This window comes from Ranitomeya variabilis, chromosome 2 (genome assembly GCF_051348905.1).
Source record: "Ranitomeya variabilis isolate aRanVar5 chromosome 2, aRanVar5.hap1, whole genome shotgun sequence".
Lineage (NCBI taxonomy): Eukaryota > Metazoa > Chordata > Amphibia > Anura > Dendrobatidae > Ranitomeya > Ranitomeya variabilis.
The window spans coordinates 449,011,224-449,026,972 of NC_135233.1; the positions used below are offsets into that span (position 1 = coordinate 449,011,224).

The 15,749-nt window shown below is 36.9% G+C and overlaps 1 protein-coding gene across 6 annotated transcripts in view; it reads right to left on the minus strand.

Moving 5' to 3' along the window:
* MICAL2 (microtubule associated monooxygenase, calponin and LIM domain containing 2) overlaps positions 1 to 15,749 on the minus strand; it is a 278,680-nt gene that overhangs the window by 98,397 nt on the left and 164,534 nt on the right. For 2 of the 6 annotated variants that reach the window (XM_077287254.1, XM_077287251.1), the window contains one exon: positions 9,730 to 9,945. The exons of the other annotated variants lie outside the window; for them this stretch is intronic. In XM_077287254.1, coding sequence (XP_077143369.1) covers positions 9,881 to 9,945 — 65 coding nt within the window. In that variant the 3' untranslated portion in view covers positions 9,730 to 9,880. Of the gene's footprint in view, positions 1 to 9,729; positions 9,946 to 15,749 lie in introns of those variants that run through there. 6 annotated transcript variants of the gene reach the window in all.

Genomic DNA, 15,749 nt, shown 5'->3' on the forward strand with positions numbered 1-15,749 from the left:
GTTCTCTTCTAACACTTAAGGAACACCACCAAATACAAGCTTAGAATTCAATATTTCCCGCTGCTAAATACACACCGGAATACTGGCTGTGTTACATGTAGTAGGTTATCACAAGGAAAGCACAAGTCTAATAATGCAATAATGGGAACCTGTTAGTGGATCCCGGCTGCCTGAATCACGGGCAGCACCAGAGTTTATCAGTGTTATTACAGCTATCTATGGTCTACTTTTGAGAAGCCAGCTGGGACATGTGTTTCCCCTCTTTGTTAGGCCACGTTCACACTAGCAGTATTCAGTCCGCATTTTACATCAGTATTAGTATATAATTACTAATGTAATGTGACTTACAATTAGTATATATCAGCAAAGATCTGTCAGTCCAGGGGAGCGGAGCAGGAAAAGCCCACCTGCCGTGGACTAATCATCTGGGATGCACGGTCCCGGACGGCTTTTTAAAGTTTATTTTCTCTAAAGTTGGAGTAAACCATACACGGCTCCAGTAATGATGCCAAACTGTTCCATGTTACCCGCGGAATGAAAAGCACGAGTCTACTGTCAGCATCCCATTATAATATCTGCTGTGGTAGAATTATACATATATTGCCTCATTATAATTGCTGACAAGTAACTCATTACTAGAAAGGATTCATCAATTTATGCAAATGTTTACTGAATTATATATCTATCATCTATCTATCTATCTATCTATCTATCTATCTATTATCTATTATCCATCTATCATCTATCTATCCATCTATCATCTATCTATATATCTATCTAGTATCTACTATCCATCTATCTATTAATTATGTATCTATCTATATATCTATCTAGTATCTACTAACTATCCATCTATCTATTAATTATGTATCTATCTACCGTATCTATCAGATCTATTATCTATCTATCTATCTATCTATCTATCTATCTATCTATCTATCTATCTATCTATCTATCGTATCTATTATCTATCTATATCTATCTCTATCTATCTATCTATCTATCTATCTATCTATCTATCTATCTATCTATCTATCTATCTCAGTAACTGCTCTTCCTATGCATACTGGAATCTTGTGGTGATGTGTGAAAACACAAGTATATGTATATGGCCACTTGTGTAGAGCAGATAACCTACCTTTACCCACCATGAGTGCGCGAAGAATCACATCCACAGCTATGACACAAGAGCAGGATAGACAAGACCAAAACCACAAGAACAGGAGTCACAAGGAGACAGAACAGTAGATAGAGGAGCACGGTATGGAGCAATTTGTGTTTGTTTCGTTCACACTGCCTTCAAAATTATGTCTTCTTGATACATAGTAACAACACTCAGTGATAACAGAATCACAGCAATCAGTGTGCACAGCACGGCAGCCATTTCCAGGCAGGGCTATAACGCTTTTGGTTGATTTCCCATTGGATGAAGTTTAAGCCTTGAAGAATCAGCGGTCCAGGCTTTACCATCAATACTACGGCTCGTTTCCATGTGCTCCATATATGAGATGTAACAGATGTTGTCTCCATTACATTCAGGATGAGTAACGATTTACTGTATGTTGTTGTTTTACTGTGAATTTATTTCAAAGGAACACCAGAATTTGCGTGGATTTATGGTAAGGTAAGAGGTTACTCATCTACAAGTGGCGTTCCAAAAAACAACCAAAAAACTGACAAATGATAATAATAAGCATGAAAATCACCGAGGGTACTGTAGGAAACATCAGCATAAGGCAACAAAGGCAAATGTCAATGGTCACTGGGTCATACAAATTCTTGTACATAGGGGCAGTATTATAGTAGTTATATTCTTGTACATAGGAGCAGTATTATAGTAGTTATATTCTTGTACATAGGAGCAGTATTATAGTAGTTATATTCTTGTACATAGGGGGCAGTATTATGAGTTATATTCTTGTACATAGGAGGCAGTATTATAGTAGTTATATTCTTGTACATAGGGGGCAGTATTATGAGTTATATTCTTGTACATAGGGGCAGTATTATAGTAGTTATATTCTTGTACATAGGGGCAGTATTATAGTAGTTATATTCTTGTACATAGGGGGCAGTATTATAGTAGTTATATTCTTGTATATAGGGGCAGTACTATAGTAGTTATATTCTTGTATATAGGGGCAGTACTATAGTAGTTATATTCTTGTACATAGGGGCAGTATTATAGTAGTTATATTCTTGTACATAGGAGCAGTATTATAGTAGTTATATTCTTTTACATATGAGCAGTATTATAGTAGTTATATTCTTGTACATAGGAGCAATATTATAGTAGTTATATTCTTGTACATAGGAGCAGTATTATAGTAGTTATATTCTTGTACATAGGAGCAGTATTATAGTAGTTATATTCCTGTACATAGGGGCAGTATTATAGTACTTATATTCTTGTACTTAGGGGGCAGTATTATAGTAGTTATATTCTTGTACATAGGGGGCAGTATTATAGTGGTTATATTCTTGTACATAGGGGCAGTATTATAGTAGCTATATTCTTGTACATAGGGGGCAGTATTATAGTAGTTATATTCTTGTACATAGGGGCAGTATTATAGTAATCATATTCTTGTACATAGGAGCAGTATTATAGTAGTTATATTCTTGTATATATGGGCAGTATTATAGTAGTTATATTCTTGTACATTGGGGGCAGTATTATAGCAGTTATACTCTTCTATATAGAGGCAGTATTATAGTAGATATATTCTTGTACATGGGAGCAGTATTATAGCAGTTATATTCTTGTACATAGGGGGCAGTATTATAGTAGTTATATTCTTGTACATAGGAGCAGTATTATAGTAGTTATATTCTTGTACATAGGGGGCAGTATTATAGTAGTTATATTCTTGTACATATGAGGCAGTATTATAGTAGTTATATTCTTGTACATAGGGGCAGTATTATAGTAGTTATATTCTTGTACGTAGGGGCAGTATTATGGTAGTCATATTCTTGTACATAGGAGCAGTATTATAGTAGTTATATTCTTGTACATAGGAACAGTATTATAGTAGTTATATTCTTGTACATAGGAGTAGTATTATAGTAGTTATATTCTTGTACATAGGGGGCAGTATTATAGTAGTTATATTCTTGTACATAGGGAGCAGTATTATAGTAGTTATATTCTTGTACATAGGAGTAGTATTATAGTAGTTATATTCTTGTACATAGGGGGCAGTATTATAGTAGTTATATTCTTGTACATATGAGGCAGTATTATAGTAGTTATATTCTTGTACATAGGGGCAGTATTATAGTAGTTATATTCTTGTACGTAGGGGCAGTATTATGGTAGTCATATTCTTGTACATGGGAGCAGTATTATAGTAGTTATATTCTTGTACATAGGAACAGTATTATAGTAGTTATATTCTTGTACATAGGAGTAGTATTATAGTAGTTATATTCTTGTACATAGGGGGCAGTATTATAGTAGTTATATTCTTGTACATAGGGGGCAGTATTATAGTAGTTATATTCTTGTACATATGAGGCAGTATTATAGTAGTTATATTCTTGTACATAGGGGCAGTATTATAGTAGTTATATTCTTGTACGTAGGGGCAGTATTATGGTAGTCATATTCTTGTACATAGGAGCAGTATTATAGTAGTTATATTCTTGTACATAGGAACAGTATTATAGTAGTTATATTCTTGTACATAGGAGTAGTATTATAGTAGTTATATTCTTGTACATAGGGGGCAGTATTATAGTAGTTATATTCTTGTACATAGGGAGCAGTATTATAGTAGTTATATTCTTGTACATAGGAGTAGTATTATAGTAGTTATATTCTTGTACATAGGGGGCAGTATTATAGTAGTTATATTCTTGTACATATGAGGCAGTATTATAGTAGTTATATTCTTGTACATAGGGGCAGTATTATAGTAGTTATATTCTTGTAGGTAGGGGCAGTATTATGGTAGTCATATTCTTGTACATAGGAGCAGTATTATAGTAGTTATATTCTTGTACATAGGAACAGTATTATAGTAGTTATATTCTTGTACATAGGAGTAGTATTATAGTAGTTATATTCTTGTACATAGGGGGCAGTATTATAGTAGTTATATTCTTGTACATAGGGAGCAGTATTATAGTAGTTATATTCTTGTACATAGGAGTAGTATTATAGTAGTTATATTCTTGTACATAGGGGGCAGTATTATAGTAGTTATATTCTTGTACATAGGGGCAGGATTATAGTACTTATATTCTTGTACATAGGGGGCAGTATTATAGTGGTTATATTCTTGTACATAGGGGGCAGGATTATAGTAGTTATATTCTTGTACATAGGGGCAGGATTATAGTAGTTATATTCTTGTACATAGGGGCAGGATTATAGTAGTTATATTCTTGTACATAGGGGACAGTATTATAGTAGTTATATTCTTGTACATAGGAGCAGTATTCTAGTAGTTATATTCCTGTACATAGGGGCAGTATTATAGTCGTTATATTCTTGTACATAGGGGCAGTATTATAGTAGTTATATTCTTGTACATAGGGGCAGTATTATAGTAGTTATATTCTTGTACATAGGGGCAGTATTATAGTAGTTAAATTCTTGTACATATGGAGCAGTATTATAGTAGTTATATTCTTGTACATAGGAGGCAGTATTATAGCAGTTTTATTCTTGTACATAGGGAGCAGTGTTAAATCGTAACATCTGAGGGGACAGAGAATCTAAAATTTGTGCTTCTTCCAGAGTGATGATTGGAGGAACCAATTAGATAATACTGTTAACTGCATTTTCAGACAGCTTACATGTTCCAGTGATGATAATATGTACAGTGACAGGATCTGCCCTCAGTGCTCATATTACTTGATCTGCTTCTACAAAGTTTATTTTCTCCTGAGTTGCGGGGGACACAAGATCTGAACATATCAATTAAAGACCACAGCTGGCCAGCACTTCAGGCTGAGGGATCCAGCTGTGATGCTTTACACAAGCAGCCTGATTAGTACAGAGGTATCGGGGTCCTGTTGAGGTTTGGAAGAAACTTGACATCATTCTGCTTTGTTGTTTTTCTCTCCTGGGGAACATAAGATCCTTCATCTCTTGTGCTGCTTGCTGGAATCATAAATTTACATGTGAAGACCAAAGTGCAGGCGGACAATGGTTATCCTTTAACTTCTCTTCTGTCATATTGCGGCTTCCCATGAACAAGATTACATTGAACCTTTTACCTTGATGTCCAGGTCTCAGCTCAAACACTTGCAACATGGTAAATTGCCCCAAATACAAAACATTCACAATGATGTGCCAGACCGGAGGTTGGTTGGATGCATCAACACCTTGTAGAAATGTGTTGACATATTGTATGATTTTTCTCCTGGTTGTTTAATGTCATGGGAGTGCTGATTTACGGTAGTTTATAGTCTATAAACTTCTTGCATATAGTACATGGTTAAGAAGATATGAGGTCGGCATTTAGGTAATACGCATGGAAAGCAGGAGAATTTCACCAAACTAACCTAAAAATGGTCATAAATCAATAGTACAAGTGAATATAAGAAACTTTTATATATTTTATTAGGAAAATACTGTATGTTTCTTTCTCCATTTATGAGCCACTTCTTCTCATCCCCCTGAATCCTTAACTCATCATTCACTCTGAAAACAAGTAAAACCCATCTTATCGAAAAGATGGTCTAGGATCTCAGTGAATTTTTAGATTACACACAATCGTTGAAGAATATGGACAGTGGAGAAGAAAAGTAGGAAGAAAAGATGGAAGAATAAACAAACAGAACAGCTTTCTAGTAAGTGTTTTCTCACCCGCGCTGCTGCACTCACAGACACACTGCTCAGTACTGGTATATAATGTCCCACATGCTACTGCTTCTGAACATGTGCTTCCTAGAAACAGGAGAGCAGGAATCGGTGAAGTCTATGTGTGGTGTGTATGGGAGACATCACAAAGTTAGTCTCCACTCACTAGCTCAGAGACAACTGTAAACTGAAGATGGAGTTTGTAGAGGTGGAACTCTATTTCTGATCATATAATTTCCAGAAATAGTGTAATTCTTTATGTTCACCCATAGTATAGGTCATTTTAAACAGTGGCTGGGACGGATAGGTACAGTATAAAAATAAGACTAAAGGGTGGACCTCATGAGACAGGAGATTAGGTACAGAGGTAAATAAACATCTATAATAGACTTAAAGATCTGGAAATCCAAAAACTAAAGGTGGAAGAAATGGTTGAGAATGACAAAAAATAACATGCATGAGACACAGATAGACAGAAATTTATAAAACTGGGAGCAAAGGTGTAAGATCCAAAAAGAAAAGGACACTTAAGTCGCAAAGACAAGGCTGTAGAAAATTTTTGACAAATAAAAATGTAAGACTGTAAAATAGTGAAGATGAGTTAGAGGACGACGTTACAGCCAATAACAAATACAGGGTGGACCATTTATATAGATACACCTATATAAAATGGGAATGGTTGGTGATATCAACTTCCTATTTGTGGCACATTAGTATATGGGAGGGGGAAACTTTTCAAGATGGGTGGTGACCATGGCGGCCATTTTGAAGTTGGCCATTTTGGATCCAACTTTATTTATTCCAATGGAAAGAGGGTCATGTGACACATCAAACTTATTGAGAATTTCACAAGAAAAACAATGGTATGCTTGGGTTTAAAGTAACTTTATTCTTTCATGAGTTATTTACAAGTTTATGACCACTTATAAAATGTGTTCAAAGTGCTGCCCATTGTGTTGGATTGTCAATGCAACCCTCTCCTCCCACTCTTGACACTCTGATAGCAACACCACAGAAGAAATGCTAGCACAGGCTTCCAGTATCCGTTGTTTCACAACTGCACATCTCATATCTTCACAGCATAGACAATTGCCTTCAGATTACCCCAGCATCTGAAACAACGGATACTGAAAGCCTGTGCTAGCATTTCTTCTGCGGTGTTGCTATCAGTGTGTCAAGAGTGGGAGAAGAGGGTTGCATTGACAATCCAACACAATGGGCAGCACTTTGAACACATTTTATAGGTTGTCATAAACTTGTAAATAACTCATGAAAGAAAAAAGTTATGCTAAAACCAAGCACGCCATTGTTTTTCTTGTGAAATTTTCAATAAGTTTGATGTGTCACATGACCCTCTTCCTATTGGAAAAAATAAAGTTGGATCCAAAATGGACGACTTCAAAATGGCTGCCATGGTCACCACCCTTCTTGAAAAGTTTCCCTCCTCCCATATACTAATGTGCCACAAACAGGAAGCTGATATCACCAACCATTCCCATTTCATTTAGGTGTATCCATATACATGGCCCACCCTGTACATTTAAAAAAAAGGTGGATAGGAAGATGAAATATTATTTTACAAAGGCAAAACTGAAGATATCAGAATAGAGGAAAGAGGGTTCAAATATAGTACAAGGAATGAAGACTGGGAAGGAGGTGATGTTGATCTAGAAAAGAATGGTATAATTCTACAGATGGGATACAAGGATAGAATAAGAGTCCAGATCCAGAAGGAATAAGACAACTGTAGACCTTGATAGACAGGAATCGTAAGATCTAGAAAAACAGGACCAAACAGAATAAGGGCTAATAGAAGACATCTTTCAAAACCATATAGTAAGCAATACAACTGGACTGTATCAAATACATTTAGAATAGGGGATATATAAGAGCAAGAAGAGTATAAACTGTTGATGGAAGCTGATATAAGATCTTGAAAGGAAAGCTGGAGTCAAAAATGGTGAACTAGATGGCAAAACGGATTTAGGACAAGGAAACGACAAGAACAAGAGGGAAGAAGAGAAGAGGACACAGTTCTTGAAGTCAAGGTAAAAGAAAAATTTGGGATGGTGATTATTGTTATGTAATATTTGTCTTTGGCTACTATTTTGGATATTTGAGAAGATCAAATCCAGAACACTGAAAGTCATGCAGTTGTTGGAACAGACTGAAGGCCATACGTATAAGACATGACCTGGATGAAGAATTGCTTGGTTATAATATTTAACTACTAGGACACATTCCTTTTCAGAGAAGATGCAATATAATGGGTGGAGGAGGATTTTTGTTTTTTTTTCTTACTCTTTTGGAAAACTCAAAAGCCAGAAAATATATTCAGGAGAGTGATTATCCCAACTGACTGCATTCGTCAATAATCGGGAACCAGCATTCCTAGGATTGCTCTGTCCTGATTTCTTCTGGGCGCACAGGCTCCAGATCACCTGACGCTTGAGCAAAATGGTCGTTTGTAAGGTTAAATTCTTTTTAAGCTTGCTTAAAAAAATCCTCATTCTCGGCAGCACATTGTCCTGTGTAATACAGGAAATATATGCTGCCAAGAACAATAATATTGCATTTCCACATGTAGCCGATCGGCAGCTGTTTAACGTTTGTTGTAAATGTAACCTTTGACTTTATTACATGGTTGTCACACATCTGTCTGGTGTCAACCTAGTCCCCATTTCTGGTAAGACACCTAAGTATCCTTGAAAACTGAGATTGTATTTTTTTTTCTTTTAATAAAAAACTTTCCCTTTACCCTACATCAGACTTTTTTTATTTTTTTAATTTTATTCCCTCCAAGCCAAGATCATCTCTTTGAACTTGATCCAGGTTTACGTAAGTTTCTCCCATATACAGTATTCACCCCGTACAACCGAAACTTTGTGTTGGGTGACATAATGGCTTTCATCGTATATTCAGACTTGAGTGTGGAAATGAAACATGAGCTGAAAGCTGAAAAGGTATTTAAACAAGTATGAGGGTGAAAAATAAACATGGTGACTCATTAAAAGTTTTCTCATTTATCCGATACCAAACATGTACTTCTCCAACATGACTCCTACAACACGGGAGGACATCAACGCCAACGGAGGCAAAAGATTGACCGCATTCGAGAGAGAAGCCAACGTGAAACGTTCAGAATTCTTTCTAACTCAGAAAATACATTTCATTTTTTAATACCCTATTAGGTAATTCTGAGCTTGTCCTGGGGTGGGGGGTCCACATTCAGGGTCTTCCTATATTTGAGTGTGTTTAGTAGAATTCCGAAACCTCTTCCATTTTGCAACTTCTGGATTCCGCAGCAGATTTTTCAGCCAAAAAAAATCGAGAGGAAAAACCTGCATCTATTCCGCTTTGTGAATAGGTCCTTTTGCCAAAAAGCAGCAATAAAGAACTTCTCTAACCCTGGAGGACCTGGCATGGTAAGATTCATATTGAAACCGTGTAATTATTAATTTCACCACTGGAGGTGCAGCAGGGAATTTTAAACAATGCAAATGATCTCTGGGGATCCAAGCAGTGGGAAGAGCAAATATTTACTGATTATCCGTCAAAAATTGAATGGTCCAAACCCATTCTGGGGTCCAAAATGGATTATTTGCCTCAAGAAAAAGTCGATTCGGGCTGTCAGATGAACCTTTCTGCTCCTTAGACAGGATGTCGCCACATTGACACTCAATATTTCTATTGATCGGGTGTCTTATATTAGTGACATCACCGAGTCTCCTCAATGACATCACTAGTCTAATGGACCAGGCCCACCTTGGTATGATCTCTGGTTGACGTAGTAATCAGAACCCTGGGAATAATGACTTTTTATTACCATAAGTTTTAGGAAATTTCCAAAAAAAAGTTGTAAAAATGTTTTGAGAGCCGTAGAAGAATGGAACGAAAGAAATGAAGCCAGAGCGTTTAACGAATGACTATATTTATTCTTGTTCACAGAGTATATGCCATCACAATTCTCCGTATGTCTCACACATACATGACATTGGGCTGAAACACAAGATTAAAAAATATATATATATTCATTCCATTTGGTAAATTATGTGACTTAAGATCCTAAGCAAGAAACTGCCCCCAAAACCAGAGGGAGACGAGTGGAAAAAAATCCATTTGAGAGGTGTCTGAAACAGAAGAGAAAACAAAGATAGGCATGGAGCGAAGCCGGCATTGTGCGAGACGACAGGCGCGGGGTGAGGTTATTTAACATGCAGATTACGGACACAGCTCAGGCAGGGAGATTAACGTGCAGTCAATGTAGCAATGGACGAGACGTAACTGAACAGAAAATGCAGATCCTACCCACGGGCAGACTTGACATATATAAATTAGGAGGATGGGGGCAGCAGCACCTTTAAGTGCTACTAGATAGTGCTCACTGCATACAGACTTCTACAATGTATTCAGTGGGATCTGTATGCATTTCAATACGCTGAGCTCCCCCTAGTGGCAGAAGCCAGCAGCAAAGATTTTATCATAGAATGTATAAAGTTTCAGAAAAACTTTTTACATGTCATAGTGATAGGTCAAAAGTTTTGATTGGTGCAGTCGGAACCCAAAAAAGAAAGGAGCAGAAGTGCCCTCGCTGAATGCTGCTCCCCAGGAAACAAAGATGGGCTCTATATAATGTCTATGAGCCCATCTTCCGGCTTGAAGAGGAGCAACTCTTAGCTGTGTTCCTCAGCCCCTTTTTATTAACTATCTACGGAGGTCTCGGCACCCAGACCACTGCCGATGAAAAAGTCTGCAAAACCTTTTCTAAAAGTGCAGGTAATGGACTGAGGGCCAATCTGTAGAATAAAGGTGCCAATTACTCCATTGGCTTATTTATTTTTTTCAGTCCTGCCCAGGCACCTATCAATCCTATATTAACCCACTAAGGCCCTCTTCTTATCCTGGGTTATAAATTGACTTTATTATTCATATACAAGTCTAATTTGGGTCATTACAAGGACTTTCGTTCCCATATTTCTGCCTTATATCCTGACCCGAGCATCATAGGATTCTAATATACTTTTATCTAACACCCGCACGCAGAATAGGATCTGCATCTGTAATATGGAGGCAAAATTACGCCCATATTAAACTTTTTGGCAACCGACCAAAATAAAAGTACGTTTTGGGTGGATAAACTCTGCTGATTGGTTGCTATTGTTTGTGACATAGTAATTGGGAAGACTGTTTTCTCCACTGGTTTCCTGGCTTCCTCTTCAGATGAGATCATCAAGTGACTGCTGCAGCGAATCAGCATCCACCGATTGGCTGCAGCGGTTACGTTCCATCCATTCCAGAAAAAATAGTCTCGTAGCTCTCTCTTCTAGCTCAGATGGAACATGAATGCTGCAGCCAATCATTGGCCTCGGATGCGGCCAGAAAAAGGAACCAGGAGAAGGAACCAGGAGACAAGTAAGGGACACCGTGGGTAGTACCGAGAATCGACAGAGGTTCGGTGACTATATATATTTTTTAAAGAAAACCATGCGCCCATTTTTTTAACAATAGTTTGCAAAAAATGTAGTGGAAAACCCTTAATTAGAAAATAATAGGCAGTGAGCTCCTCCTAGTGGTGGCTGTAGGCTTCCTCACGTTCTTAAAAGATTTGGAGAACTGGGGCAAAAAAAGGAGCTAAAACTTTTATCATTTTAACATTAATCACAAAGGTTTGGAAATTAAATTTTGGAAATTGATGTGCAACTCTGCATGATCTGACCTATAATTGGGACCAAAAATCAATATGGGAGGACAACGTTGTTGTTTTTTTACTGTTTCTAGAAAACCTGTTTAGACTAGAAAATTAGTGATACCAATTAGTCCAAAAATTGTGGGATTTAGAAATATTTCTTTGAACGGACCCTTAAGGGGAAGTTCGTAGTTTACTGATAAATTTTGTCATCGGCGTCTTCAATTAGAATTAAATTGTGGTCGGATCTTAATAGCTTAAAAAAAAAAAAAAAAAAAAATTATCTTACTAAACGCCAAGACTGGACTGAGTAGTTAGAATATGTTTTTGAAAATGTTAAAAAAAATTTCAGAGCCAAAATGATGGCAAATTTCCTATGAAGCCCATTTAAAGGGAAACTGACAAATTGTCTGTATATGTATTACATATTATTACTGATATTATCACTGCACTAAAGACACAATTATATCTACTAAAAAACCCAACACAGGCCATCATGGACCTGAAAAATGTGACCAGAGAGGTCCCACGATGCTCACAGACCTGACACATACTGGGATGGCACTTGAGTATACTTTAAGGATATAATTTGCCCTATTATTGTAACTTTCCTAAGGCATCCTGAAGTTTCTTTCCCTTTAATGACAAGCCACAATGAACCTGTTTCCAGTAACACTTGTAGAAAATAATTGGCTCAATTTTAAAGAACAATTAGTGGTAAAATGTAATTGTCATTTGAGCACAAAAGTTTTGCAACTTTCTAGAAAACTTTTTTTTAGCAAGGATTTTGCTCCAGTTTTCCGGCTTCAAAAAGTAACAGATTATGTTGATCATGGTAATTTTTGGCTGATTTCACTTTGCTCATGCCACTTATGAGATATAGTTGGGAAAGTCCGTTCTAAGCTTTGTACTTAAGAGGGGCTTTTTGGGCATCTTTACGGTTATTTTTTCCAACTTCTTTGGTCGTCAGTTTTTTGCAGACCTTTTCGTAGCGTAAAGCTTTATTTACAGAAATCAGGAAAGTTGTTACATTATGGGAAAAGTTTGGTAAGTAAAGTTTGTCGGACTCAAACGATGAAGACACGGCAGATGTAAGGCTACCTGCCCTCGGCTCACCAATAACACACACGTCTTAAACTTCATTAAAGCCCCCATAAACCCCTCTAATTACAATCTGTGAATACTTTGCTTGCTTTATCGGATTTTTCGGACACATCATAAGCAATGTTATTAGTAGCAATAATGCGCAGGCAAGTGACCGACTGATTACACAGAGAACGCTGCGAGGATGCAGGACGCAGCAGACAAACACAAATTGCTCCATAACAGTTATAACACACAACACGATTAGGATATCGTTAGCTGTGAAGAAGGCGTTTCATAAAAATACAAAAATTATTTTGAAGTATTAGTTACAAAACTTCTGAAATTGGCAAGCAGGAGATTCACCTTTCTAACAGTAGTTCAGCCAACGAGTGGGCGTAGGAGCGGAATGTGAGAATGAACTAAAGGAGCAGAGGAAAGACAAGAAAACAGAAAAGAGAAGACAAAAAAAAAAACAGCAGGAAAAAAAGAAAACCTAAATATTTGGAAATCGAAAACCAGAATCCAAAAAATCAAAACAATAACATCATTTTCAACACATAAAAACATTCAATGACAAGTGGAACTTTATAACTATTCATCCCCTCCCGTCCTCCTCTTGAAATAATCAAACCAGTGAAACGTTTCCTAAAATTACATTTTTGGCAGAAATGTATCATTTGTTTTTGTTTTTTTTTCTTTTTGCAATGATTGGGACCGTGCCAAGAAAAAAAGAAAAACACAAGATATGAGGAATGTAGAACACTTTTTTTGGTTGCATTTAGATGGAAGGTTCAATTTCGAACATCGTGGTGCAATCATAACCTAGATCTGGTCTTATACTGTAGTCACAACCAAAGCTGCGTTCACAAATTCAGTCGGATTTCAAATTAAAGGAGCTGTCTCAAGATTATTTCTTCCGGAGCACAAAGCTCCCCTGCCTCCCAGCTTCCTGATTGATTGACAGTTCGGACCACTGGTATAACTGCGCTGCTGGACGGAATTATGGGCTCTCCATTGTTGCAAGCAGAGGCCGCTTTAGAGGAGCACAGAAGCTGGCCGAAACGGCGAAGTGCTGTGCTTGTAGCCTTAGGGTATGTGTCCACGTGCAGGAAACGCTGCATTGGACGCTGCGCAGAGCCGCAAGGTAAAACACAGGGCCCTATGTGTGGGGTGTGATGATGCCGGATGTGTGCAATGAACACATCCGGCTTCATCGCGTCACAGAAGGGGGCGGGGCTTAGGGCGGAGCGGGTTTGCCGCTCCGTCCAAACCGCCGGCCATCCTGAAAGTGGACACATACCCTTAGAGACCGACCACCACTGATAAGACTGCAGTGGTGGCCAGTAACCTTGGCAATGAGCGATAAACTATTCAAAATCCCTCTGTTCTTGAGAATAGAGAGAGGTAAGTTGCAAAGTTGTTTGTTTTTCCAAATTCTTTGCAATTTTACCCATTTATGATGTTGAGGAAACTCCTTTTAAGCTTGCAGGCGCTCACATAGCCTTGCCGCCTCTGCTGTTTCAGTATCTGTATCTTCCACCTGTGGCTCTCCAGCTGCTGGCATACTACAACTCCCAGCAATTGTTGAAGGTCACAGCCACAGAATGGATATTATTATGTAGACCATGCTCTCTTATGGCACATACAGTATTGTGACCAGAATGGTACAGCTCGCAAAATGCTATAAAGCATATGATCATATTTCATGGTCTGAAAAAAACAGTACAGATCGATACCATGTAGCAATATATTTCTGGATGCAGCTCTGGATGTGATTGGGGTATAAAACACAATGTTTGTGATGAGACTCTAATTTGCAAAAAGATGTTCAAAATTATTCCTAAATAAAAAATATTGCCAAAATTCAATTGTGAACATAATCACAAAAACAATTAACGGTTGGCAAAACACAGTTCTGCAGCAGATCCAGATCAGACGAGCTGTCACCATGGTAGGGTGTTATCCGGAATAACTGCTTTAGAACAAGTCACATAGAAATTTCAGAAAATTTTGCTCAGGCTTCTTCGCTTTGAAATTTTTTTACGTGAAATTGAAATGCCTTTTTTTTTTTTTTTTTGAGCAAAATTTAAGGAAATCACATATGGGTACTCCTCTTTCTATTGCACAAAACATTAGTATAAGCAAGCCAGACAAACTGAACATTGTTGCAAATAAAAAAACGATAACAATATAAAAATTTTGAAAAAAAAGTTAATCACAAGTTACCAAAATTTCTAAAAAAAATCTAAATACCGTAGTATCAAATTAGTGTGTAAAAAAATTCAGTAAAAAAAGTGACTTTCAGCCTCACGTGTGAGTACATGATGCAGTAATTGGCACAGCAGGTCAGTACAGAACCAGCAGGGGTGAAAAGTAAAGACTGGGGGTCAAAATATTCACAATTTTTTTTTTTTACCCCTCCAGATTGCAAATATTCTTAATTCTCAAGATGACACATTTGGTTTACACAAAACTTGAAATGCTAAAACTATAGAAAAAAAGTTATGGACTGCACATCTAAAACTTATACAAAGAACTATTGAAGGCAAGCAAAAAATTACAAGATTGAATGTAAAATTGGAAATGTCTGACTTTTTCAGGTTTTTACCATTTTTCTAATCTATTGTTTTCAAAGTAAATGTAGTTTTGCTATGTTTTTTTTTTAAATAGAAATTATTCCTTGAAGTATTATTTTATATATTTTTTGTAATTTATTGGTAATTAGAAATGTATAGACCAAAATTCCTTTTTGGGAATTTTCCATCTATGTGACAAAGTAAAAAGCTAAAAACGTAATTCTATTTTTTTCAGTCTTAAAAAGTAATAAATAATTTAATTAAAATTGTACCAAAATTGCCTACTTTTTTGTTACTTTTTTGTTTCTAGATGTCATCTATAGAATGACCGCAATGCAATCTGGTTGTTAAAATCAGAACCTTTTTTTTTTTCCTTCCGTATCCCATTATGTGATTGAACATTTTCACCTCCAGATAACAAATTACACAATTTCAGAGGCAAAAAATGACTTGCACAGGGACATTATATCAGGAAGGGTCCAAGGATGGCAGACATTATACCAGGATGTGAGGACATTATTACTGGAAGGGATTAAATATTGGAATTGGGGGGTATTATTACTGGAAGGGGCCCAAGAAGTGGACA